Genomic DNA, 26,313 nt, shown 5'->3' with positions numbered 1-26,313 from the left:
ATAAACTAGTGGGAGAACACTTTAATTCCCCAGGGCATTCTGTCTCTGACCTGAAAGTTGCTGTACTTCTCCAAAAAAACTCCAAAAACAGACTTCAAAGAGAAACTGCTGAATTAGAATTGATCTGCAAACTTGACACATTCAAACTGGGTTTAAACAGAGATTTGGAATGGCTATCTCACTACCGAAGGTAAATTACTTTGTTCACCCATTCTCACCGCCTACTCAATGGTTGTCATTAGGTCTTAAATACCGGACTCCACCTCCCCCATTGTTCTCAATGCACCTGTATATCTATAAGATGCCTCTGTGTTACCTATTTTCTGTATTACTGCATCTGAAGAAGAGAGCTGAAGTCTCTCGAAAGCTTATGCCTACAAATATTAAATTTGTTAGTCTTTAAAGTGCCACAGAACTCTCGTTGTTTTTGATGTCTACAGACTAACACGGCTACCCCTCTGGAATTATTATTCATTGCAATCCAAGCGTTTAATAATCGTACTTAATTGACTTGACACCATGCTTAGACAGCCGGTGCACATGCGTGTTCTTAGTACCATGGCCCTCATCCCCCTTCCAATAGCTACACCCACTTGCATCTGGACTTGACGGTATAATGTGAGCTCTCTGAGGCATGAACTGTCTTCTACCATGTGTTTGTGCAGCATCCTGCACAAGGAGGCCATTATCCTGAGCCTGTGGGTGCTACCGTAATAATAATGCTAGATCTCAGGGCCCTAGAATTCAATCCTCTCCTCTAACCACTAGATAAGATGCCCTCCAAGCAGTTAAAATTGGCACTGAAACAAGCTCCATTAGCAGCTGAGAGAACATGCTGCTGTGGAAAATCTCTTAAGTCTTGTGTCTAATTAGAAAGTACAACCAAGCCGGTACGTAAGAACAAAGTTCTGGACGTGCCATATTCAGGTTTAATACAAAGCAAAAGTGCCTTCGACCGGCACACAAGGTCTTCTCGTAATGTCATCTCTGCACTGCAAATTCAACCGCGAGTCGCTATTAGATTGCACAAAACCGAGCCAAACTCTGACTTACCGACAGGATCGACAACATCTATATGGTCGACAAAGTCCCTCTTCCCAAGGTAGACGGTGAGCTGGTGGGAGAAGAGACAAACAGAAACGGAATGAGAGACCGGACAAAGCATTGCCATAAAATAGCCAGAACTGCACCTTTCACCATCGCTATCCGTTCCGTTAGTGTGAGTCGAAGAGAGGCCGGAATAAAAAGGCAACAGCTGAAGACATGGGATACAAGGTTTTATTTTCCATGTGGCTTCAGTTCAATTCTAGTTAAAACCACTCTGGCTGTTTGCTTTTTATTAGTGAATTCAGACTACGCTAAAAGGGTTTTAAAATGCTCACCTTTGAATAAGGGAAGTGGTGGGGCTACAATCTTGGAGGTGGTGACATAGGCCATAATCTCTGGGACATAGGTTCTGGGTGGTGGGATGGGGTCTGCTCTGGGAGATGGGACATGTTACCCGGGATGGCACAAGAGGAATGATCTCTGACCATGGTTTCTAGAGAGGGGGATGGAACACGGCATGATGCTGTATAACAGAACGGTGACTATGTTTACACTAATGGAAGGGACCTCAGGAGGTGTCTAGTCCAGCTCCCTGCTCAAAGCAGAACCCACCCCAATGAAATCATCCCAGCCAGGGCTTTGTCAAGCTGCACCTTAGAAACTTCTAAGGGTGAAGATTCCACCCCCTCCCTGGTAACCCATTCCAGTGCTTCACCACCCGCCTAGGGGAAAAGTATTTTCCTAATATCCAACCTAGACCTCCCCCCTGCAACTTGAGACCATTGCTCCTTGTTCTGTCATCTGCCACCACCGAGAACAGCCTAGCCCCATCCTCCCTGGAACCCCCTTTCAGGTAGTTGAAGGCTGCTATCAAATCCCCCTCATTCTTCTCTTCTGCAGACTAAACAAGCCCAGTTCCCTCAGCCTCTCCTCATAAGTCCTGTGCTCCAGCCCACTAATCATTTTTGTTGTCCTCCGCTAGACTCTCTCCAACTTCTCCACATCCTTTTTGTAGTGGGGGGCCCAAAACTGGACACAATACTCCAAATGCGGCCTCACCAGTGCCGAATAGAGGGGAATAATCACTTCCTGCGATCTGCTGGCAATGCTCCTACTAATGCAACCCAATATGCCATTAGCCTTCTTGGCAACCAGGGCACACTGCTGACTCATATCCAGCTTCTTGTATCACAGTTCGGATCAATCTTGCACAAAGTATGCCTTATAAGGAATCAGTAGAAAAGTTATCGTCTGCTAACTATGATTATCCTGTTTCTATCAAGTAACACCCCAAGACAGATGTACATCAAGGCTAGCCAGCCTGTTTTCTGACCCATTAAGGACAATCAACTCTTCCAGGGACCCCTCCGGAGGTCTCTTCAGTCAGCACATAGGCAATGAAGCCTCATGACTCAGCCAGGCACATATGACCCAGGACTCCATGTTTGTGCAAGTCACTTTTTATGCCCCTGGACTAAGAGGTATAAATTGCAGACTGTTACATCATTCTTCGTCTTCACTCCTGCTCCCCATCTCTGAACTCTGATTTCGAACCAAAGGAAGCTTTGAACAAGCTAGCAGATTTAACATCACATCCTGATCCACAAACTCTGACATCAACTGTAATGTACCTGATTCATTTTAACCTTTTAATAATTCTGGTCATTTTTTTTTGATTAATCATGATTTTTTGGGTGAGATCTGAAATATATATTGACCTGGGAGGTGTGTCTGATCCTTTGGGATGGCAGGAACCTAATATATGTGATTTCTGCTTTTAATGCTCATGTGGCTTCATAATAACCAGGATAGTATTTGAGAAGCACACATTTGTTACGGGCTTGGTGAAATCTTACGATAGAACACACCCCCAGTGTGGGATATTGCCCTGTATTCTGGGACCTGAGATTGGCACTCTTAGCTGTGTCCCTTACCAGGCAGTGTGACACCTGGTCTATGGGGTGGAGGGCTGGGATGTGCTCTCTGGGATAGCTGTCGCCGGGTGATGGGACGTGATCTCTGGGACAGCTGTTGCCAGGCGGAGGGGCAGGACATAGTATCCCGTTTTTAAAGCAGCACTTTGATAACAATTCTTTAATAGATTTTAACCTTTCTGGCCACCAATGACCATTCACTCCCTAGTTTGTCACTGATGCTAGAATAAACAGCAAGGAGCATTGTTAATGAAGCCACTGTGCTATTCTAGCCCTGCAGGTGGACATAGCAAGATCCACAATTTAATCTACAGCTCTGCACGCCTCTGCAGCTAGTGCTGAAACCCACAAGGAGGGAAGCAATTCTTGATTTAGTCCTCAGTGGAGCAAAGGATCTGGTCTAAAAGGTGAACCGTTTGGTTATAGCAACCATAATGTAATTAAAATTAACATCCTCGTAGGGGAAAAACGCCAAAGAAACCCAGCACAGTAGCATTTAACTTCAAAAAGGGGAATCCTACACAACAAAGAGAAAGCTAATTAAATGGAAATTAAAATTAAAAGAACAGTCACAAGGGTGAAATGCCTGCAAACTGCATGGAGACTATTTTAAAACAACATAATAGAGGCTCAAACTAAATGTATACCCCCAAATTAAAAACAAAGAAAAACCAGTAAGAAGACTAAAAAATGCCACCAAGGCTAACCAGCAGAATAAAAGAGATGGTTAGAAGCAAAAATGCATCCTTTAAAAATTTGAAGTCAGATCCTACTGAGGAAAATAGAAAGGAGCATAAACTCTGGCAAGTACAGGTATAATAAGGCAGGCCAAGAAAGAATCTGAGGAGCACCTAACAAAGGACACAAAACTAACAGGAATTTTTTTTAAAAGTATATCAGAAGCAGGAAAGTGGTCAAACAGTTAGTGGGGCCCCTTGTTGATCAAAGTGCTAAAGAAACGCTCAAGGAAAATAAGGCCATTGCAGAAAAGCTAAATAAATTCTTTGCATCGGTCTTCACTACAGAGGATGTGAGAGGGATTCCCACACGTGAGCCATCCTTTTTAGGTGACAAATCTGAGGTACTGTCCCAGACTGAGGTATCAATAGAAGAGGTTTTGGAAGAAATTGATGAATTAAACAGTAATAAGTCTCCAGGTCCAGATGGGATCCATCCAAGAGTTCTGAACGAACTCAAATATGAAATTGCAGAACTGCTAACTACTGTATGTAAACTACCATTTAAATCAGCTTCTGTACCAGATGACTGGAGGTTAGCTAATGTGATGCCAAGTTTTTAAAAAGGCTCCAGATGTGATCCTGGCAATTACAGGTCAGTAAGCCTAAATTCAGTACCAGGAAAATTGGTTGAAACTATAGTAAAGAGCAAAATGATAAGACACATAGATTAATGTGATTTGTTGGGGAAGAGTCAACATGGTTTTTGTAAAGGAAAATCATGCCTCACCAATCTACTAAAATTCTTTGAGAGGGTCAACAATGTGGGCAAGGGTGATCTGGTGGATACAATGTACTTGGACTTTCAGAAAGCCTTTGACAAGATCCCTAATCAAAGGCTCTTAAAGCAAATGGTAATGGGATAAGAGGAAAGGTCCTCTCATGGGTCAGTAACTGGTTAAAAGATAAGAAACAAAGGGAAGGAATAAATGGTCAGTTTTCACAGTGGAGAGAGCAAATGGCAGGGTCCCTCACATATCTGATCTTGGACCTGTTGAATAGCAAGATGGCAAGGTTTGCAGTTGACACAAAATAACTTAAGATAGTTAAGTCCAAATCTCACTGTGAGAGCTACAAAGGGGATCTCACAAAACGGAGTGACTGGACAACAAAGTAGCAGATGAAATTAAATGTTGATAGATGCAAAGTAATATACACTGGAAAACATAATCCTAACTCTACATACAAAATGATGGGGTCTAAATTAGCTGTTACCACTCAAGAAAGAGATATTGGAGACACTGTGGGTGGTTCTCTGAACACATCCACTCAATGTGCAGAGGCTGTCATAAAAGCTAACAGAACATAAGGACCCATTCAGAAGGGGATAGATAATAAGACAGAAAATATTATAATGCCACTAGATAAATCCATGGCATGTCCACACCTTGAATGCTGCCTGCAGTTCTGGTTGCTCCATCTCAAAAAAGACACTGGGCATGTCTACACTGCCGGCGGCATTGTCGGCAGTGCAGATCGATTCTGCAGGATCAATTGAGCGTCAGTGGAGACCCGCTCAATCGATTCCGGAAGTGTCCTTCGATCAATGCCATCAATCCACCCCCGCAAGAAGAGTAACGCCGCGTCGACTGGAGGGCATTTCCCATTGGCGCAGCACAGTGGGGACGTTGTGGTAGGTAGAAGTTAGTAAATCGACGGGATATAAGCACACGACTCTACGAAGGTTCTGTATCTCTCGTCAACTGCCACCGAAATCTGTCGGCAGTGTAGACCAAGCCATTATAATTTGAAAAGATGCGAAGAAGGGCAAAAAAAAGTGATTAGTAATTAGATTAAACAGTTTCCATATGATGAGAGATTAAAAAGATTGGGACTGTTTGGTTTAGAAAAAAGACGACTGAAGGGGGATATGATAGAGGTCTATAAAATCTTGACTGTTGTGCAGAAAGTGAATAAGGAAGTGTTATTTGCCCCTTTGCATAACACAAGAACCAGGGGTCATGCTATTAAATTAATAGGCAACAGGTTTAAAACAAACAAAAGGAAGTATTTCTTCACACAACGCACAGTCAACCTGTGGAACTCCTTGCCAGAGGATGTTGTAATGGCCAAAAGCATAACTGGATTCAAAAAAGAATTAGATAAATTCATGGAGGTTAGGTCCATCAATGGTTATTAGCCACAATGGTAAGGGGTGCAACCCCATGCTGTGGGGGACCCTAAACCTCCAACTGCCAGAAACTGGAACAGGATGACAGGAGGTAGGTCACCTGAAATTGCCTTGTTCTGTTCATTCCCTCTGTGATGCTGGCTGGACTAGGGGGACCATTTGTTACAGGATTTAATATAAATATTTCAAAATTACAATAATTCATATGGGACAGGCCATGTCAGGTACCGTTAGAAAGGTTACAATTTGCTAAGGACGATGATATTATTTATGTGTATGTGTCATATTTGTAAAGGACGTTATGGATATGTTTGATGTACCTGCATTTCAACTTGGGCTGTGTTTCTGGGTGACTCCCAGACAGGATGGCCACTGCAATAAGCTGCTTAATGGCCCATTAAGAAACTCACAGGTACAGGGGGCCCAGGGAGAGAAGCCGGGAATACACCTGATGAGTCACCAGGACTTACTCATGTGACCCTGGACTCCATCTTATTTCTGTCAGTTTCCACAAGCAGCATGGCAAAGGCCAAGGGAAATAAAAGGCAGCCGCACCACATCCATTTTGTCTTCAGTCAGTCTTTGCCTTCACCTACCTCTGGATCAACTCATCTGCAACTGAAACTGTGAATCAAAGGACTAAGACCCATCCAGGTACTGGATGTACGCCCCAGGAACTATACAAGCCTGCAAACTCCACACTTCTAATGAGAACCTGATCTATATGGACTTTCCAATCATTTCTATGTGTCTGATTGCTTTAATCCTTTAACATTTCTCTTATAGTTTGTTTTTTTCCTTTTACAATAAACCTTTAGTTTTAGTTACTAAAGGATTGGCTGGCAGCGTGGTATTTTGGGTAAGATCCAAACTTATATTGATCTGGTACTGTGGCTGACCCTTTGGGGTCAGGAGAACTTTTTTGGTAAAGAGCATACAATTTTAAATAACATCTCTCTTTACTGGACCTAGTGGCTGATTGGGAGCCAGAGACTGACATGTAGTAAAGGGGGCTGTGTATATTTTGTTTTGGCTTCTTGATAACCAGCATGCAGAGTCAGAAGCACTGTTTGTGGCTGGTTGGAAAGTGGGACTTCAGCGTCATCCACCAGTGCTGGGATAATCTGCTCTCCTTTTGCAGCCTGTCCTGACCTTGGCATTTTCGGGTGGCTACCTAGGCACGGACGGGTCAGACCCTCTGAAGCATCTGGCACCAGCCACCGTCAGAAGACAGGATACTGGGCTAGATGGACCATCGATCTGACCCAGTCTGGCCGTTCTTATGGCCTAATTCAGGTCTAAATTGCCAATTCCAGGTCTCCCACTTGGCTTGAGTGAAAGAAGCTAGCAGCAAGGCTACTGGGTTGGCCAGGAATGAGCCATTAAAGTCACTGGCTTAGCCAAATTTTCACCACTAGGATCCTTAGGTAGGTAAAGAATTAACATAAAGAAAATGCTCAGTGCTTTGTGAAGAGTTAAAGGAACCGACTCTGGGGAAGGTCTCTCCCAACGTTCCTCCTGTTTCTTTATCGAAGGCTTTTTTTTAATACCCAGGATAGGCCAATTAAACACGACAGCTTGTTTACGAGTTCTTGTCTGGGTCTCGTTACCATTAAGTGCCTGCTTTTGGCTCCTCTGTAGATTTGCTCCATGGGACAGTCCCTAAATGCAGCTGGATAGTCCAGCTCTCGCCTGGTAGGATAACTAGAGAACTCCTGGTTCAGTCCAGGTCCCACCAGTGTATGGGGGCGGCTCTCAGGATCACAGAACTTTGGCTCTTTCAGTTATGTTGGGTCTCCTGATCATTTCCTGACGGGGAGACCTGGGTGCAATACAACCTGAAACTCAAGTTTCATTGGATGAAAGACTTTCTGACGGTCCGGCAGCCCACACACCTGGGTATGTTATGAATCCCCTCTCTTTTGCCATTCTACACGGGCTGTGAAGCTGCCACAACTACCAGCGAGGGGACTTTGTTCTGTAAAAGCAGATTTTCATACCTCTGGATTTCCCAGGCTCAATCTCTGGGGATGACCAAGATGGCAGGCATTACATTACTAAGCCTGCGCTGAATGCAGGGTAAGTATCAAGCAAATCAATATGACACTCTGGGCCTGCACTGAGTTTGGCTTTGGGTGCAAGGGATGAAATTCATGGTTTCAAGCAGGAAATTTCTGAAATGACTAGGGCGCTGGAGCACATGACTTACGAGGAGAGGCTGAGGGAACCGGGCTTGTTTAGTCTGCAGAAGAGAAGAATGAGGGGGGCGGTGATAGCAGCCTTCAACTACCTGAAAGGGGGTTCCAGGGAGGATGGAGCTAGGCTGTTCTCGGTGGTGGCAGGTGACAGAACAAGGAGCAATGGTCTCAAGTTGCAGTGGGGGAGGTCTAGGTTGGATATTAGGAAAGCTTTTTCCCTAGGCAGGTGGTGAAGCACTGCAATGGGTTACCTAGGGAGGTGGTGGAATCTCCATCCTTAGAGGTTTTTAAGGCTTGGCTTGACAAAGCCCTGGCTGGGATGATTTAGTCGGGGTTGGTCCTGATTTGAGCAGGGGCTTGGACTAGGTGACCTCCTGAGGTTCCTTCCAACTTTCACCTTCTCTGATTCTTCTGTAATTCTGTGAAATGCTCTGTGTCCATCATGCTTTCTCCCCAGAACAAGTAAAACTTGGCAGTTTGGGCTGTATTTTGCCTTGATGTGGGGTTTCTTCAGAGTTTAGTTCAGCAGGTACTCTGCTCTGACCTGCTTGCAATCCTACGGGCAATGATCACCAGCCAACGTGTGCTTTTCTAGACAGTAACAAGGTAAAAGCAGCTGACTGGGATTGCTGTCAGGATCCAGTCAGGTGCATCCAGGAACCCAGTTCGAGTTAATCTGCTTATTTGAAATGCGTTAACAAGCTGGAGGAAATCCTTTGTTTGGCACAGTGAACTTGGCTTGTTGGGATATCAGCCTGGATTTCTCACGTCTTTATTTGTTGACGTTACACATTTCAAGTTCTCCAGGTGGCCGAAGGAACATGCCACTGGAAGTTGGCCCAGTTAGTCAGATCTGAAGTGCCTACGTGGGCTGGGTCTCTCTGGATCCATTTCCAAAATAAACCCAGAAGCAGGGAGGCGCAGAAGGCAACGCTCTGAATCAGGGTTATACAGGGACCCTCTGAGCTGAGCTATTGAATGTACATGCAGCCAACAGATGGTATCAGAGAGCTTACAAGGTAGTTCAGATGATCTGCAATACTACAGCACCCCTTTTTATATATAGCATCCATCTCACATGGCATTAAAGTAAGATTTGCCAAGCCCCGAATAAATCCAGTTGTTCATAAATGTTTTGCCGATGTCCAATTTTATCATGGTTTGACCCCTTCCTCCTGCCTGGAGGAAAATGATCTGCTTAAATGAAAAGCTCCGAAAGCTTAATTCCCCACACAGGGCTGGAGAAAGAAATAACAGTCACCAGCATTTACACCACAGGCTACGGTATCTTTCACCCATCGCCCATCTACATGGGAAGGCGGGAGTGGAACCAACCCCAGCAAATAAGCCAGGCACCTAGCTGCACTGTGATCACACCGTGGCTGTGTTCTGAATCTCTTCTCCCCCACCCCCCACCTCTCTTTGTGACTGTGGGGCTCATTTACAGCCTGGCCCCTTGACACTCCTGTGTAGGGGCTGGTCAGCCCCTGCTTCTTCCTGAGCCGGGAAAGGGCCAAATGCAGCTTGAGAAAGAAGAACACCCATCCCCAGATCACAACATGTGCAACAACCTGCACTGATTACCCAGCACAAGAGCCCATGGACTCTGCTGGCTTTGGATCAGGCCCATATCGCGCACACCCCTCCTCCAGCAAGCCAAAGGATTCCTTTCCCGCAGAGCATCGCCTGCCCATGGAGTCCTCCTGATCGACACCAGTTCTTGTATTAAGCCACTGCCCTTCTGCCGAACCGTGCCCGGGCGCAGGTGCGATCAAGAGCATCAGGTGGGACCTCAGACTCCAGAATTGTCTGTCACCGTTATTATATAGACAGACCCAGCATTCATTATAGACCGGCACAGGAGCCTGGAGGTGTTCCCGCAGCATTAGAAACCATTCTCTGGACAGCAGATGCTCTGTGCAGAGTCTGGTCTATTTGCTATGGATTTGGTACAAATCAGGGGGCATTTCGGGAGGCAGCGGGAGACGGGCGGGCGGAGAGCTAGCATCACGCAGCTCGGGAAGGTGCAAATCGCTTGGAAGAGGCAGACTTGCTAATGGCTAATCCTCAACGGCCTGCAAATGACAAACCGCCCGGTGCGTGGCACTGGACACTGTCTCTGCTGCTCGTCCAGATTCCGGCTGCTGTCTGGTCCCAGCTCCACTTCAGGGCTGGGCGCTGGTCCCTTGGCGATGAATGGCACAGAAGTCTAGACAGACAGACGGACACTCCCAGCCATCATTTCCTACAGCAGTCGTAATGGTTACGGCTAACTGAATTATTCTCGACCTGCCGTCGCAGATCATCTCTCCCAGCGCGGCACCATTTGTCACTTAACCAGCCTCTGCAAAGAAAAGCTCAATACACCGCGCTTGGCTTCCAGCCCACCCAATAGACGGTACCCGTGGGAACACCGCGGTCCTCGCTGCACACGGGGGGCTCTGGCGGAGTACAGGCTCAGCGGGGAGAGTGCTAGCCACTGAATGACCAGCGCCGCTTACTGCGGCACCCTGGGGTGTTCTTGGGGTCTCCCAGCCAAGTCCAGCGATGAGTCCGTGCACATCCCGTTCTGTTGCGCTTAGGTTAACAACCACTGCTCAGAGCAACGGACGCCAGGCTAGCCGTAAGCTCAGTCCCTGGATTTTCCTTTCCTGCGCAGTGCCCAGGCCCCAGGCAGCTGATCGCAGCAGACGCCCAGCTGCCGCTCTCCCCCGCTAATGAAGCTGGCGGCGGCTCAGGACCGGCTTGCCACCCGGCTGTTTGCTTTGTGCCATGCTATAAACGTTTCCCAGGTGCCAGCTCTCAGAGACTGCTCGTGCGACAGGCACCCCCGGGGTACCCCTCTCTAACCAGATGGCGTGGCCACGTGCCAGCAAAGCAATTAGCTGCTGTGCGTCACGAGAGACGGATGAAGTCACCCGGGGCTGGGCAAAAGGCCTGCGAGCCATGAAGCTGCACTAGTCCCTAGGAGCGGGGGATGGAAAGGAGCAGCAGGTCACCCCACCCCTCTTCCAGCAGGTTCTTATTCCCTACGGTTGGTGCTGCCCCTGCAAGAAGGTCTCAGCTCCGGGGCCCCTCCGGCGCCATGCTGACGCCGCTGCGCAGCTCTTCTGGCTCCTGTCCTTTGACTCAGCTGCTAGGGCCCATCTGCTGCTCTCTGGGGGGCACTTAAATGTTCGTTGTAATGAATAAGAAATGACGGCTCTTGCTCGGGACGTTCTACAGCACAGCCGCTCCCACCACACCTGGGAGAGAGATTTGTGGAATTGCACACAGGACTGGAAGCTCGTCTGGGCCGGGGCTTGTCACGGTATCGGTCTGCAACGTGCCGTGCATGCACGTGGCGTCGCGCTAAGCACCTTCAGTCACTGCAGTTAGGATAGTAGCGATGACCACAGAGGCCTCCAAAGCTGCTCAGAAAAGGAAAAGGGGGAGATGACGCCAGGCACTAATATCTTTGGATGGAAGGGTGTAGGTCTCCGAGTCCTTTGCACAGATGGGTAAACAGCATGACTTCCCTCGTTGTCCCAATGGGGAAACTGAGGCACAGGGCGGTGACGTGACTTGTCCCAGGGCATACAGGGAGCCAAGTGGCAGAGCCCCGAGTAGAGCCGAGACTCTAGAACCGCAGCTGCTCCCTTAACCAGTCCCTGGTACCACTCGGCTGGGGCTGGGAATAGGATATGGAGTCTTTGTCTGACCCTGGCTCCGGCTGGTAGCGCCAGAGGTGTTGCGGCCCGGGGGCGGTGTGGTGATCTAGGAGACACAGGCTGGGGTTACAAACCCGCACCTGGTCGGCAGGCGTCCACATCACAGCTGGCTCGGTCGCTGATGGACTCTGGCTCGAGGTCTGAAGGGGCCACGGACACAGAGCTCCTGGCCCACCCTAGAAGGCATGGGCCCACTCCAGCACAGGGTGAAGGTGCGTCAGCACAGCAGCCTGGGGAGGAACACACAGGGGAGATGCTGGGGAGGTCTTGCGGGGGCTATAGCCACCCCAAAATTTGCCTGTCCGGGCAGAAATTACCGGCTGAGAGCAGCCAGTCCTGCACCGCCGGCTCTGTCCAGCTTCTGGCCTTCGACCTGGCCAGGGGGTGGGGCCACAGAGAGGGGCGGGTCCTTGTGTGCCCCCCCCAATTTTCAGTCTGGCCCACCTCAGCCGCCGGAAATACACAGAAATCCAGAGTTCACTCAAGCACCATTCTCCGGCATGTCTAACAAACAGCCACTCCTGGTTCTGCTTCCCCGACCTCGCAGGCAGCTATTCCAACAAGTGCTGCTGGTCCCCTCATCCCCCGCTCCGGTCACATCCCTCCAGATCCCTTCGCTGCCTCTTCCGTCCAGTCCCAACATCACACCCTCCAGGTCCCTGCTCTGTCAGTCCCTGTGGCCCCCCATCACTTCTTCCACTCCTCCCTGCTCCCCGGGCCTGGCACTTCATCCCTCCCTACGCCATCTCCAGTCTGCATTCAATCCCTCCCCGCAAAGCACACAAGCCTTTTCGGCGGAGATCCCGCCCAGGCTGGTGTACGCTTGGCCCACCAGCCCCGGCCCTAGCATCACGCTCCCAATCGCCGGCGATCCCAGAGAAGGACCCGGCTCAGAGCCAGAGGTGGCTGTCGGCTAGACTGGCTGTGGGTGTGTGTGGTTCATGAGAGCCCCGGCCTGTGGCAGGGAAGGAGGGGTTAATCCAGCAGGGCATCGGCGGAGAGGACGATGAGGATTCAACAGACGCCAAGGAAGCAGATTGGCCTGGGAACATATGTCTCCTGGCTAATTCGATTGCCCTTCACGGGCCTGGCCACATGCGAGCCCGCCGGCCAGGCGCACTGGGAAGGAGACAGTTGTATGAACACAGGCCATCGTTAGCACCCCAGGAAACGAGCCCGGCGCAGAGTAACAGGCCGAGGGGCTGCAGACCTACGTCTGGCCAGGCCTCGAGGCCAGCGCCCAGGGGACCGCGGGCTTCATCTGAGAGAGAAGCCCCGTCAGGGTGATGCCCAGCTCCCAACAGAATCCACATGCCCCCTGCTCGGCCACCTGGGGGCTGGCTCTGAGGTAGTGTGCTCGTGTCTGTTTAGGGATTCCCTCCCTGCCTAGCACAATAGGGGCCTGGTCCGGGCTGGGGCTCCGTCAGCTACCATACGGTAATACCCATGACAGGAGAATGGGCTTTGTCTGGCAGTGCCCGGACATTCCCGGGTGGGGTCAGTGTGCAATCAGCCTCCTTCCTTTCCCAGTCCCAGGTGAAACCTGGCCATGCCCCTGGGACTTTCGCAGACCTCAGCGCTGGCTCAGCGCGGTCTGGGGTGGGTGAGAGTTTGAGTCATGCCTCAGTTTACCTGGACAGGCTGGCTGCTGATCTGACTGGGCTCTGACTCCAAAAGGTGAGGCGTGCCCTCCCCGTTCCCAGAGACGCTGAGCCATTGGCGCTGCACGCAGCACCAGCTCCCTCCTGGAGGGCAAGGAGCAGAGCGGGTGCACCATGGTGCCACGATGAGTCATGTCCCCCCTCCCAACCCCACCCCACCCGCTTCATGGGCTGTTGAAATTCAGATCAGGCTTTCTGGAGCTTGCAGGACCAGCCCGCTCCGCTCTCTGGGATAAGTGGGAGCAGCTGGCAGGCAGAGAGATAAGCTGTTCATCTGGAGGAAGGGGAAGGGGAACAGAGCTTGTTTCATTCCTAATTGTCTCCTGGCAGAGCCGTGATAACGGGGGAATTGCTTTAATTACAGGCGCGGCCGCAGCTCGCTGCGCACAGAGATCGCTGGCCTGCGCTCGGAACTTGATCAACCGCAGCAGCCGACTCAACACAGCTCTGCATGAGAGAGGAGGGCTAATGCCGGTGTCAGCGTGGCTTCAATTCAAGGCAAATCCTTCAGCAGCCTCCTGCTCATCTCCGAGCTGCATTTTATCCTGGCTGGGATAGGGCTGGATTACGCTCCTGGCAGCAGGACGGTATGGCTCTGGAGGGATGGTGCATCTCCACCGGCTGCCTTTGGACCCATTGCTTTCCACCTGCGGCAGAGGCTGGAGAGCTGGCGGGGAGATCTGCGGAGCCTGACGCCCAGCGTCACTCACTCACGTGGCCATGCGGGGACCGAGCGAGGCCTCAGCCGTGCTGATGAGCAAGCTGCGCAGAGAGCATCACACTCTGCTCTCCGCTAGAATGGCCCGAACTGAGAGCCCGGTCTGGTGCCCAGCTGGCAGAGATTATAGAGCACACTCCACACCGGTGGGCAAGCCCCAGAGACCGCAGTGCGGCACGGCTGTCTTGCTGCAGGTTCCGTGCCTCGAGCCACAGCATCTGGGCAGAGAACCACGGCACCAATTTAAAGACGTGCTTAGGAATTTTTCCACGGACTCCAACGGGCGTTGTCTCCCCGCCACATCTCACAAGCTGTGAGATGGTGCAACACAAAGGCTTGCCTTCCCTGTTCAGTTCCTAGGTTTTTTAGAGCCAGCTCTATCCAACCCTGCTAAATTCTACGGGACTTTTCCGCAAGGGCGGACTTAGCGTGGCTTTGCTCTAAAGGAAAGTTGTCCCCACTCAGGGGCGTGCACAGGAATAAAAATCTGGCCGCTTTTGGAGGGGCACTTTCTGTGCCCCCGGCAGCGGGAGGAGTTGTCTTCCCCCGCTTCCCCACCCCGGGGCCGGTGAAGCTTTCATCTCCCGCCCCAGCCCCGGAGGAGGCCCACTGACGGAGGGGGCTGGGCCCCTGCTTGCCCCCCCTTGCGCACGCCCGTCTCCACTGCGTCTGTGAGCATTGGTGATCCAGCTGAGGATCATTGCTAATATGACTTCATATGACTGAATGACTATTAGATATGACTGAGATGACTTTGCAAAGCCATTAGACTATGCTGCTTCTTCGTCACTTGCCCCTGTGCTCCGTCCCCACTTTGCCCTCCGGATGGGAAGTCCTGCGGGCTGTGCATTTGGCCCGCTGGTGGTGAGAAGGGTAATGTGCATCTCTTCACACAACTCCTCTAAGGCGCAGCTGCATTAACGTACGCCTTTTTCCAGCTCCTTTCTGAGTACGCTGCCTCAGCTAAGCCTTCCTTGCCCGTGGGTAGAGTGGGTGCCGGGAGGCAGAAGGGAGCCTGAATGGGCGGAAGGAGGAGGTTTGAATGACAGGTGCCTCAGAATCAGACAGCAATAAGTTGATGTGTACGCCACTGTTGCAACACACACACACACAAAGGGCGTGGAGCCTCACACACCTCTCCTGGCTGAGATGCCGACGAGGTTTCCGAGTCTGCTACTGCTGCCAGCTAGGGAAGCTGTTCTTTTAATTCAAGCAAGCCAGGCACTTTCTTTGAGTGCCGGAGGTCCTGGGTTCGAATCCTGCCGTCACAGCCCAAGTGGGGTGGCTTACACTGTTAAAATAATAAATAAAGCAGCAATACAGAGCCAAATTCTCCCCCGCCTAAGACCACATAGCTCTCCTGAACTCAAAGAGTCACTCATTTGGGAGCGAGACAGACCCACAGGAAGCATGTGGCTCCTGCATGCCAGCCAGAGGGAAAGGCCTGAGTGGAACGACCTGCAGCGAGGGAGAGGGGCAAAAAACCCTTCAGAGGAAATTCAGAGCCCCTGGATCAAACAGCGGAAGAGGCTGTGGGATGTCAGCTTTTGTTTTATTGAACCGTGTTGTTTTAATAAACCAGATCTTGGAAGGAGGGGGTGATTTGATGTGCCCCAGAGCCTGGAATGGACCCCAAGAGTGGGGCCAGGGAGATAGGGTAGGGGCTGACCCTGGGTGAGGTACGTTGTAGGCTTTGCCTGCTCTGTGGATACACAGATGACCTCATCCTTCAAGGCTGTTGATGTGGCCCCTTTCACCTGCTGGGAATTAACTCTAAACCTGGCCGTTTATCTGGGGGCCTTGCCAAAGCGCTTCCTGGGTTGTGCTTATCTCCCGCCCGAGCCCCGTCAAACCAGGAACAAAGAGATTGCACAAGCAACACATCTGATGCACTGAACCAGGCGGGACAAACCAGTGAGCTTAGGGATTTGGAGCCCTGGCTGTTATATGCCTGTCGGAGGTGCCAGCAGAGCCGCTGTATGAATACGCAAAGAGGGGCGCCGCTTGGTGGAGGGGCACACGAACATGCTGAGAGCTGCAGGCAACTAAATGCCACTGGGCTCTGTGTGGGGAAAGCAAAGCAGCAGGGTTCCCGGCAGCTGGTATTCAGGGCTGAAATGAAGATCATCAGTTATGGAGGGAATAGCGGCTCCTGCGTCCCGGCTTTAATCTCGAGACCCCAGATTTGCAGCTGTCGCTGTTTTATGGACCTTGCTTTCCCCACAGCAACCTCCAGATCAGACCCAAACCATTCGAGGGTCCCGTGCCAGTCCCAGTGCAGCTACAAGTGCTAGCAACACACCGCTGGTGCGAAAACACAGCCTGGGGAAAGCGTTTCTCTGTAGAATGAAGGAAAGGGTTTTTCCCAGCAGGGTTCAAATCCACAGATGCATACCTCTGCCATCTGAGCTATGGGTGCATTTCCTTTCCCTAGTAGCAGCAGTAGGCTGTTCTCTCCCAGTGGATTGGGAGAATTGTCGCACCCTTTGATTGTATGTTACACCAGTAAAGGGTAGCCACAATGGTTTCGCTATCATCCCTTTAAGAGACCACAGGCTGGTTGTATTGAGGCAGGATTGTGTGGCCACCCGGCTCTGAGCTGGTGTAACAGCATCCACAGCCACACCGGGAATTGTGGTCGCACCCTACGCTATGCACCAAACCCGCAATGAGCTGCAAGACCTTCTGCTCCAAACCTGCAGCCCTCTGAAGAGCGAAGGTAGATTTAAATCTGCAGCAAGTGTATTAAGCTGCGTCCACTGGAGGGCAGCATGATCACTCCCACGCTTCCACAGGCGAGCTGCTCTGCCACTTTGCCCTGTAAGGAAGCAGTGTGCTCACACAAACACTAGCCCTTACATTGCAGTGTGCGGAGCCGAGCTGATCGGCCCATTTGAACTTAGCCTTTTCCCACTCCCAGGGAATAACAAGGGACTCTTCGCAAGTCCTCACCTTCTGGTACACAATAGAGAGCAGGAGGAATGCTACAGGGGGACCCAAAGGGATGAAAATGAGCAAAGGGAAACCGATTATAGAGCCTGTTTCTTCGACAAGAAATCCCTACAAACAGGACTGTGTCATTTTATGTGTACATGCAGCACCTAGCACTACCAGGCCCTGAACCGGCGTGGTGCCTCTGGATGCTCCCATGATATAAATATCACTGAATAATAGAGAGCGGCCAGGACTTTCATTTTTAAGGCCCCTTTCAGTAAAATCTGCACATAGTAAACCCTGTGGTGCTCAATTTATCTCCTTCAGAAGGATGAAGAGACCAAGATGTTGCTCTCTGGATTTGAATCTGTGGCTTAGGGGAGTCCGCGGGGAAGATTTTGATTCAGCTGCATCGGTACAAAGCCAGACTATCCCTGAAAAATCTGATTAAGAACATCCAGATGTGGCTCTGGGGCAGTTGGGAACCTTTAGGCTAAAGGAGATTATACCAGGGAAAATCTACCGGGTAGGGCAGTGGATGAGATGTCAGAAGAGCCGGGTTCTAGTCCTACCTCTACTGCTGGGTGACCTGATAGTCAGTTTTAAGGGAGGATAAGCATCATTGTCTTCATTTTACAGATGGGGAAACTGAGGCAGTTTGAGGCTGTGATATGACACCCTCTCTCTAAAACCTACGGCTGAAAAGCACCACGTTAGAGTCAGGTATTACGAGTATGCATGGTCTGCCGTCATCGCCCAGCAGCAGAGCCAGAGCAGAGTACAATGCACAGCTCCCATTCCATTCTTCCAGCAACTACAAGCGTTCATGCCAGGAAGGCATTCAGAGCGCAGCTCCAGCCGATAATGGTCATTTCGAAGCTTCAGCCTCACAGCCCATCCTGCCCCGGCGTGGCTGACGCTGACTAGAGCCGTCCATGTTAACGGACACATTTGCCCCAGGCATGCTTTTCATTCACGGGGTTCCCAGGGCCTGTCAATCAGGACCCGCAATAAACCCAAACCAGTCTTGGCAGACGCTTCCTCCGTGACAGCACCAGATTAACGCACGGAGAATTTCTCCAGCAGGCGACAGATGCTCCGGCTCTTGGGGAGGATGGGCTGGGGGGAAGGGGTGTTATATGCTGAAAGCAGCAACGCCGGCAGCTTTGCTATAGAAAAGCCTTAAAAATGCCTTCTTAAGGGAGTGCTGGTGTCTAGGCCTTGGGCTAGCCCCCGGCACAGGGTGAATTTCACCCTCTGGGGGAGCCCTGAGCAATCATTAATCTATGGCTAAATGTCAATCAACCCTGAAACTCCCTACAGCTAGCCTCCATCCGCAACTCGGTCCCCATTCTCAGCCGTGCCGTGTGCCCCGGTCATTCCTGCCGCTCTGCCTCTGCCATAGCTCATTGCCTCTTCCCAGCAGGTCCAGCTCCCTGCACACCAGCACCGGCCAGCCGCTCGTGTCTGCAGATGGGACAATCTCCATCTTGGCCAACACGCCTGGCAGTGAGCTAGGCATCCCCCGAGCTGAAAGCATGAGCACGTGCGCTGCTTGCGCTAAAAAGTCAGGCCACCTCATGGGCGCTGTACCTGACTCACCTCCTCTGAGGGCTGGGCACTGAAGGGCATTCATAGCACGCTGTCCAAAGGGCCACACCAGGAAACCCAACCATGGCTCCAAATCTTCCAGCTTGCTCATTTCAGGAACTGGTTCGAAGTCTCCCATTGGCCATAGCTCACCAGAGTGCAGAGAGCTTTACTAACCCAGTGATGGGTGCTCTGGTGATGGGGCAGACAGAACAGGCATTTCCCAGTGGGCTACGGCCCTTTGTCAGCCACCCCGATGGAAATCATTCTTCCTTTTAGCGGGAGCAGGCTCCCTGCGTAGAACGGCCATGTGCAGGCCGATTGCTTTCATCGGTGCTGCTGTTACAGGCAGCTTAAGCCGCTTCCTCCAGCTTACCGTGTCCTAGGAAGTATCCAGTGACCAGTTCAGAAATGCGAAGTCACTGGTTCAGATGGCGTATTCCTGCCTGAGGGCTGTTTCCCATAGTCATGGAGCTACCAGCTTATCAGTGAGAGTATTTTCTTTTCTATAACACCTTTCGCCCCAGGACCCCAGAGCGCTTTGCAAACATTAAATAAGCCCCAGGAACACCCCTGGGAGGACGTATTGTCATTCCCATGTTACAGAGGGGAAACTGAGGCACAGAGAGGCTAAGTGACTTTACTACTGTCAGCAACACAGCTAGAAGCAAGGAAACCCCTACTCCTTTGCTCTAACTACTAGCCAATGCTCCCTCTGCCTCTAATGTGTTAGATCTGCAAGGGGCCTCTGAGTCCCTGTGGGTCAAATGTTTCTCTCGTTGACACAGAAATAAATCTAGGACATCCCAGTGGATATCACCAGAGTTTCTTTGGTTCCACAGAGAGCAGAATCTGTTCCTCCACGTGAACCGATGTAAGGATCAAATTAACCCTGGTGTAAACTCACTGCAGTCAACAGGTTACATTAGGGTTGGATTGGCCCCTTAAATTTCCTTTCCTCCCCATTCTGGCCTACCTCTTCATTATCCGGGAGAGCGCACATCCCTTGCCTTGCCTGCCCTCCACACTCAGATGCCTTATGGGCCATCAGAACAAATCAGATTGGAATTGGTCCGGCCCTGGAATTCCAGATGCAACTCGTTAGCTCCCTGACCCCGAAACTCATCCGATTAGCTTATTGAATAAGCTTCCATCTCAATCACACTTACAGCACTGGCGCTAGAGAGCGGGTAGCATGACTCACCGGCCAGCTGTATGCACAGCAGCATTCGGCAAACAAGCGTCTGTCCTGATAAATGACCCTGGCAGTCGATCGTTTGCGCTGCCGTGATTTCTGGGCAGTTGGATCTCTCACCGCTGCAAGGCGGGGGGGGGGGGGGGGGGGGGGGAAGAGGGGACTTCTTTCAAAACAGTGGCCATGACTTTTCTGCAATTAAGCTGCGGGACTTCAAATGTCCACTGGTGAATACAACAGCTCTCCAAGGAGATGTCTCAGGCCTGTGTGTCTTATTCATGGCATGGGGCTCTGGATGGAAAGCAGCTATGTGCCAATCAGCTGCTGCCCGGGGCTTTCCGGCTCTCTAGCAGCCTGGTCCCCATTGCCAGCCCGGCAGCTGACCACTGCTGCTAACAATAACGCAGCATGTAGGCACCTGCATGGATAGATTTACCCCTTTCGCCTGTTACGAACCTCGTTGTGGGTTGAGCTAAAGCCTCCTTCGAGCTGCTGCGTGAACAAGTCCGTCATTTCAGATAGAAGGGCCGCAGCGAAATCCAAGCCTAAAGTCTGCTCAAAGTCTTGTCGGAAAACGTCAAGGCCATAAGCACAAAATGGTCAACAAAGCAGCCCAACCTCACGACGGGCGGGGTTGATATTGAGTGTGTTAAAGGATTAGAGCAATCACATACATACAAATGATTGAAAGTCCAGATACATCAGGTTTCTGGAAGAAATGTGGAGTTGCAGGCTTGTATAGTCCCCTCTGGTACACATCCAATATCTGGATGGGTCTCAGTCCTTTGTTACACAGCTTCAGTTGCAGATGACTTGATCCAGAGGTAGGTAGGTGGCTGAAGCTCAGGATAGAAGGCAAAATGGTTTCTGAGGTTTGATCTTATACACCCTCTGTCCCTGGCCATGCGGCCTGTGGAAAGTTACAAGAACTAAAACGCAGTCCAGAGTCACATGGGCCAATCCTGGTAACTCTTCAGGTATGCCTTTAGTTTCTTCCTGGGCCCCTTGCTTCTGTAAAGGTTTTGATGGGCCATTAAGCGGGCTATTGTCCTGCCGCCTCTCTGTCTGGGGTGTATCCCAGCCAGCACAATTTGAAATACAGGTACATCAGATATGTCCCTCAACTTCCACTACACACATAACACATTAATATAAACGTCATCATCTTACTTAGCACCTTATAGCCATTCTAACAGTACCTGACATGGCATACCTCCCATGAATTATTATGATGTTGACATATTGATGTTAATCAATATGACAAATGCTCTCCCCCCCATCTACCCAGCGTGATATGCCTATTCCCAGTTCTGTCCCATTTCCCTGTCATGCCCTGAGTGACGCAAGCTGGTATTTTTCGGGCTTAACCCAGTGCGTAATCAGGTCCACTTTCCACTGGCGTCAATGCGGGCTGGGTCCGGCCCATATGGCTCAGCACAGGGTAACTGTGAAGTTACAAGGCTTGTGTTGTACAGGAGGTCGGCCTACATGATCTAATGTTCCCTTCCGGCCTGAAGCGCCATGAAGCTGTGGTTTACCCTTGGCTCTGCCACTGACTCAGTGTGTGACCGTGGGCAAGTCCCTTAATCTGCCTGCGCCTCAACTGCCCACTGCTCAGATAGGAATAAATGCTGCTCCCCTCCCCCCTTTTGTAAAGCACTTGGAGGTCTCGGGATGGAAAGCTCTGCTTTGCTTAGCTGTTTGTTTTCTAAATCTATTTCTCTGAATTGCTTTAAAGCTTTCCTGTCAAAGCCCAGAAGCTATTAAATCGTCATCTTTGGTTTTTACTGCTCCAACGGCGAGGGTGAGTGGAAAAGCGACCGGCACTTCTGCTGCATGGGGGCTGTGTGACGTCAGAAATCAGCACCTGGCAGGCCGTTGCCTGTCGAGCCGTTTCTGAGAAGTGCGGAAATACTTGCACTTTACACAACAACTCAGATTTGGGTGTCAAATAGGCAAGATTCCAGCCCATCGGGGATTTCCTTCAGCTTCTCAAGTGAAATGCTCACCCTTAGCCCCCCATACCTTGTGCGGCTTCTCCCCACCCCCACGCAAGCACCATCGCAGTCACCCTCGTGGGGCTCGTCCCCCCAGCCGGTCCTAGCCTCACAGCTGAAATGCTTCAGCCACGGGAGTCTCCCCTTGCTACCCCTAGGCTCTCTCTGCGCAGGACCGGGGCCACATTCCCCCCCATTCTCTTTTCCCTCTTACTGAATCTCTTCCCCCTTCTGGTGTTCTCTTCACACCACTCCCCCCCCCCGTCTTTGACTCTTTACCATTGGGATGTGCTCTCCGCAGCTCTCCTAAGCTAAGCAGGGCCAGGTGGCGGAGCACTGGGGCAGGAGTCCTGCCCTGGCATCCAGCCCATAGCTCTCTTCCCTCCCCCAGCTAAGGGCCCAGTAGGATTTAGTGTGTTACTGGAAGGGCTGATAGCACGTTCCATTTGAGGACACTGCCAACTGCCTAATGACACTCTGCCTGTGCACGTTTCCACCGAGTCACTGATCCCTTCGCAGCATCTGCAGCCAGGATGGAGGCAACTGGGGGAGGGAAGAGAAGGTTGCTTTAAGTTTCCCTATATTCTGGGTCATGAAAGGGTTTTTCCAGTCCCTGGCGTGAGCTAGAGCAGCCTCAGGGCTGCTCTAAATTATACTCCGCTTTCTGTGGGCCCTGGTAGGCAGAGAATAGCTGTACTGCAATGCACTCTGCCCACCCTAGTTCTGCACTGGCCAGGAAGGACTCAAGCACATGAAGGATTCTCAGGGGGATGTTTCCACCTCGACTCAGGCTCCGTTACGCTGCCAGAGTGGCCTCAAGAGGCTTTGCTATGAGTGACCATCAGGCCCTACCCTAAACTATTGAGCAGTATTGCTGTGTGCTGTTAAGCAGCTGCTATGATCCACCCAGAGATGGTTGAATGTCAGGGGGGGTGCAGCAGAGAGCATATGCACGTTTTTCACGTGCTTCGGGCTATCTGGATGAAAGGCAGGGTATCAATGGCAGACAGTCATCTTGGATTCCTCCAGCCCTCTTATGCCGGTTTCTCAGGCCACAACAGTGAAGTTCACCATGACAAAGCGTTTCCCTTAGGGGCTGGATTTTCTACAGAGATCGGTCCCCATTTAGGCACCAAAATAAGTGGCCAGATTTTCAGAAGCTCAGCACGGTGGGTGCTCTTTCGAAACAGCTTATCGGTGTCACACAGGGAGCTGCTGGGCGCAGAGAACCGACCCTTAGTTAGGCGCCCACGTGGGATCTGAGCCCTTCTGAAAATATCTCACCCCAAAGCTGCAGACTGGAAGAAATAAGTCCTTGAAGTTTTGGTGGGACGGTTGTACTTACGGGCTATTGCAATCCTACGGGGTGTGACCAGACAGCTGAGTAACCACCACATAGTGACAATAAATAGAACTTCATTAATCAGCTGATAGGAGTTTAATCAATTAATAGGAGTAACCATTTCAACTAGAACTCTCCATTATAACTGCAGAGCAAGGACTCGAATTCCCCTATGACTCACGGCAGCTTCTCGCTTTGTGTTCTTTATTTGGCTTGCTAGAGATTGGCCCGGATTCTACTTTCCCTGACACCAGTGCAAATCCGAAGTTTGCTCCCATTCGATCCAATGGAGTTACACCTGCACAAAGGAGAATCTGGCCCCTTCTGTCCCATAAGTGCCTGTATCCAGCGGTAGAGAAGCACAGGATAGGAAACAAGTCACTGCTAGTGTGTCAGTGGGTATGTAGAGCTCTACTGACCATCAAATTTTTTTTTTGATTTGATGTGATGTGGAATAATCTGATCCTAAAACAGGGAATCCACTGGGAAAGGGGGAAGGTGTGTGTACATAGGCCCTGTATCTTCAAAGGATTTTTTTTTTTTTTTTTTTTTTTTAAGCATTAAAAGACTTATTTTTGGGAGGTGGGGAATAGATATTTGAGGTCTGATGTTGCTGGAATGCAGAGCAACATCCGCTCAATGTGCAGCGGCAGTCAAGTTAGCTGACATTCTGTGAGCTTTCGTTAGGAAAGGAATAGATAAGAAGACAGAAAATATCATGATGCATCTATAAATCCATGGTACACCCACATCTTGAATACGCCGTGCAGATCTGGTCACACCATCTCAAAAATGATGTATTGGAATTGGAAAAGGGTACAGAAAAGGGCAACAGAAACGATGAGGGATCTGGAACAGCTTCCATATGAGGAGAGATTAATAAGACTAGGACTTTTCAGCTTGGAAAAGAGACGACTAAAGGAGGTCTATGATTGTCGTCTATAAAAACCATGACAGGTGTGGAGAAAGTGAATAAGAAAATGTTATTTACTCCTTCACCTAACACAAGAACCAGGGGTCACCCAATGAAATCAACAGGCAGCAGTTTAAAGCAAACCAAAGGAAGTGTTTCTTCACTCAAAGCACTGTTCAACCTGTAGAACTTGTTACCAGGGGATGTTGTGAAGGCCAAAACTATACCAGGGCTCAAAAAAGAATGAGGTATGTTCATGGAGGATAGGTCCATCAATGGCTGTTAGTCAGGATGGGCAGGGATGCAACCCCATGCGCTAAGTGTCCCTAGCCTCTGTGTGCCAGAAGCTGGGACTGGACAACAGGGGATGGATCACTTGATAAATTGCCCTGGTCTGCTCATTCCCTCTGAAGACAGGACACTGGGCTAGATGGACCATTGGTCTGACCCAGTAGGACCGTTCTTATGTACCCTGCAGCTCAGACAGCTCTCGCCTGCCCCTTTCCTTGCTCCTCCAATCTGTGCTCTCAGGCAGCAATGTCTCCCCATGTCTAGGCCTCAGCTGCCCCTTTCGAGCCCAGTTGGGGGGCAGCCGACCAGTCACAGGGTCTCCCCCATCCCCATCTGTACCCTCCGATCCACCCAGTTTACTTGAGAAGTGCCCTTCTCAATCACCAACCTAGTTCTTCCCTTGCAACCCGCATTTTAATCCCTCTTTGCAACGAACCTTTCCTGAACTGGGAAAGTTTCTGAACTGAAAGTTCCAGTTTCCTGAACTGGGCTGCCTGCTCCAAACCACTGGAACACTCCCGTGGCCACCTGGGAGCTTAGCAGGACGTAGGATGGGTGCCAGATCTGCTCCTCCAGCTCCACCAGCACAAGCCCCCTGCCACTTGACCTCAGGGAAAGTCACCATGAGCAGCATGGTTCTTATGACACACAGAGGAGTCCTGGTTCTGTCCAGTAGGGGGCAGTGCACAGATACACAGTAGTCCGTTAATCACAATTCCTACTCTGGTGTGCCCACTGGCTGTTCCTAGTTCCATTTCAGCTTCCCTACTTTTCCCAGCAGAGTGAGACAATCCCCCCAGCAGGGAAAGGCAAATCAATGGTTTGTTTCATTTTCAAGCAAGGCAAAGGCTCTTCTCCCCAATGGTAGGTAAAACCGCCATCCTGGACTGGCTGCCCTCACGGACCAATCAAATTCCATGTCATCCTCCCTGCAGAATTCCAGGTAACTGGCTGACAGCCAGACCCAACTTGTCTCACTCAGCAAGTCTCCACTCTCAGCCAGAATGCTCCTTTTTAGGAGAGGGACACCCCACGGGGAGCTACAGGGAAGGTTTTTAATCCCCTGATGGCAGCAGGGGAACTGATTTGTTCCCTGATTCATTTGCTGCTGAATAAAGACAGGGCTTCAGCAAAGCCCTGGATGTGAATTAAGAGCCAGATTTGCATTTTGCAGCTTAATGGAGCTTTACATTGGGCCAGAACAAATCCCTTTCTCTAGACACTCCGGAACTTTGACTATTTGCCAACTTGCAATTTTATCATGTGTTATGACAGTCAGAGGTTTTCTTAAAGCCCCAGCTCCTGGATTCATGGGATTGCATGACAATTTCAGATCAATCTCCCTCTTTTCTTTTTTTCTTTTTTTTTTTTTTAAAGTTTCTTCCTTTCTAGCTGCAGAGAAAAGCTTGAAAACATGACCCAAGCACACCTTAATGGCTCAGAAATCAAAGGCAAGTATAAAAAAGAACCCAAAATTCATTTTTTTTTTAAAAAAAAACCCCACATTTTTACACCAATCTCAAGATTTTTTCAGACCTGATCTCCCCCCCCCCCCCCCCACCCTCGCCCCTCACATGGGGCTGGCAGTACTGTATCAGGATCTGAATTTTGCGGCTGGGGGGCAGGGACCATTGCTTCCCATGTTTTCCAAGAACCATCTAGCAGATGTATGGGTGCCATAAAATGAAGAACAAGCTTCCCTATTGCCCAGTGCTTGGCCCATATTTTGCCATTTAAAAATGCCTTATCGGCCAGGTTGCTTACTTCTCCATTCACTTCATTCTGCACACACACCACAGCAAATTCAGGCATTGTCATGTCATGTCCACAAAAGGAGCCCTCGAATTTTGGCAGGGCACCTTTTGAAAAAATGGCATTTGTCACACCCCACTCCTGCTTTTCAAAACCCAAAGGT

At 50.4% G+C, this 26,313-nt stretch overlaps 1 protein-coding gene across 2 annotated transcripts in view; it reads right to left on the bottom strand.

Moving 5' to 3' along the window:
* Positions 1-26,313, bottom strand: part of LOC137147202 (beta-arrestin-1) — a 173,687-nt gene that overhangs the window by 55,021 nt on the left and 92,353 nt on the right. For both annotated transcript variants that reach the window (XM_067539090.1, XM_067539091.1), the window contains exon 3: positions 1,054-1,114. In XM_067539090.1, coding sequence (XP_067395191.1) covers positions 1,054-1,114 — 61 coding nt within the window. The remainder of the gene's footprint in view (positions 1-1,053; positions 1,115-26,313) is intronic.

The sequence above is a fragment of the Emydura macquarii genome, unplaced genomic scaffold (genome assembly GCF_026122565.2).
Source record: "Emydura macquarii macquarii isolate MOO-44397 ecotype Brisbane River unplaced genomic scaffold, CSIRO-AGI_Emac_v2 contig_509, whole genome shotgun sequence".
Taxonomy (NCBI): Eukaryota; Metazoa; Chordata; order Testudines; family Chelidae; genus Emydura; species Emydura macquarii.
Note: the sequence above shows the minus strand (reverse complement) of the source record. Positions and strands in the feature narration are given on the sequence as shown.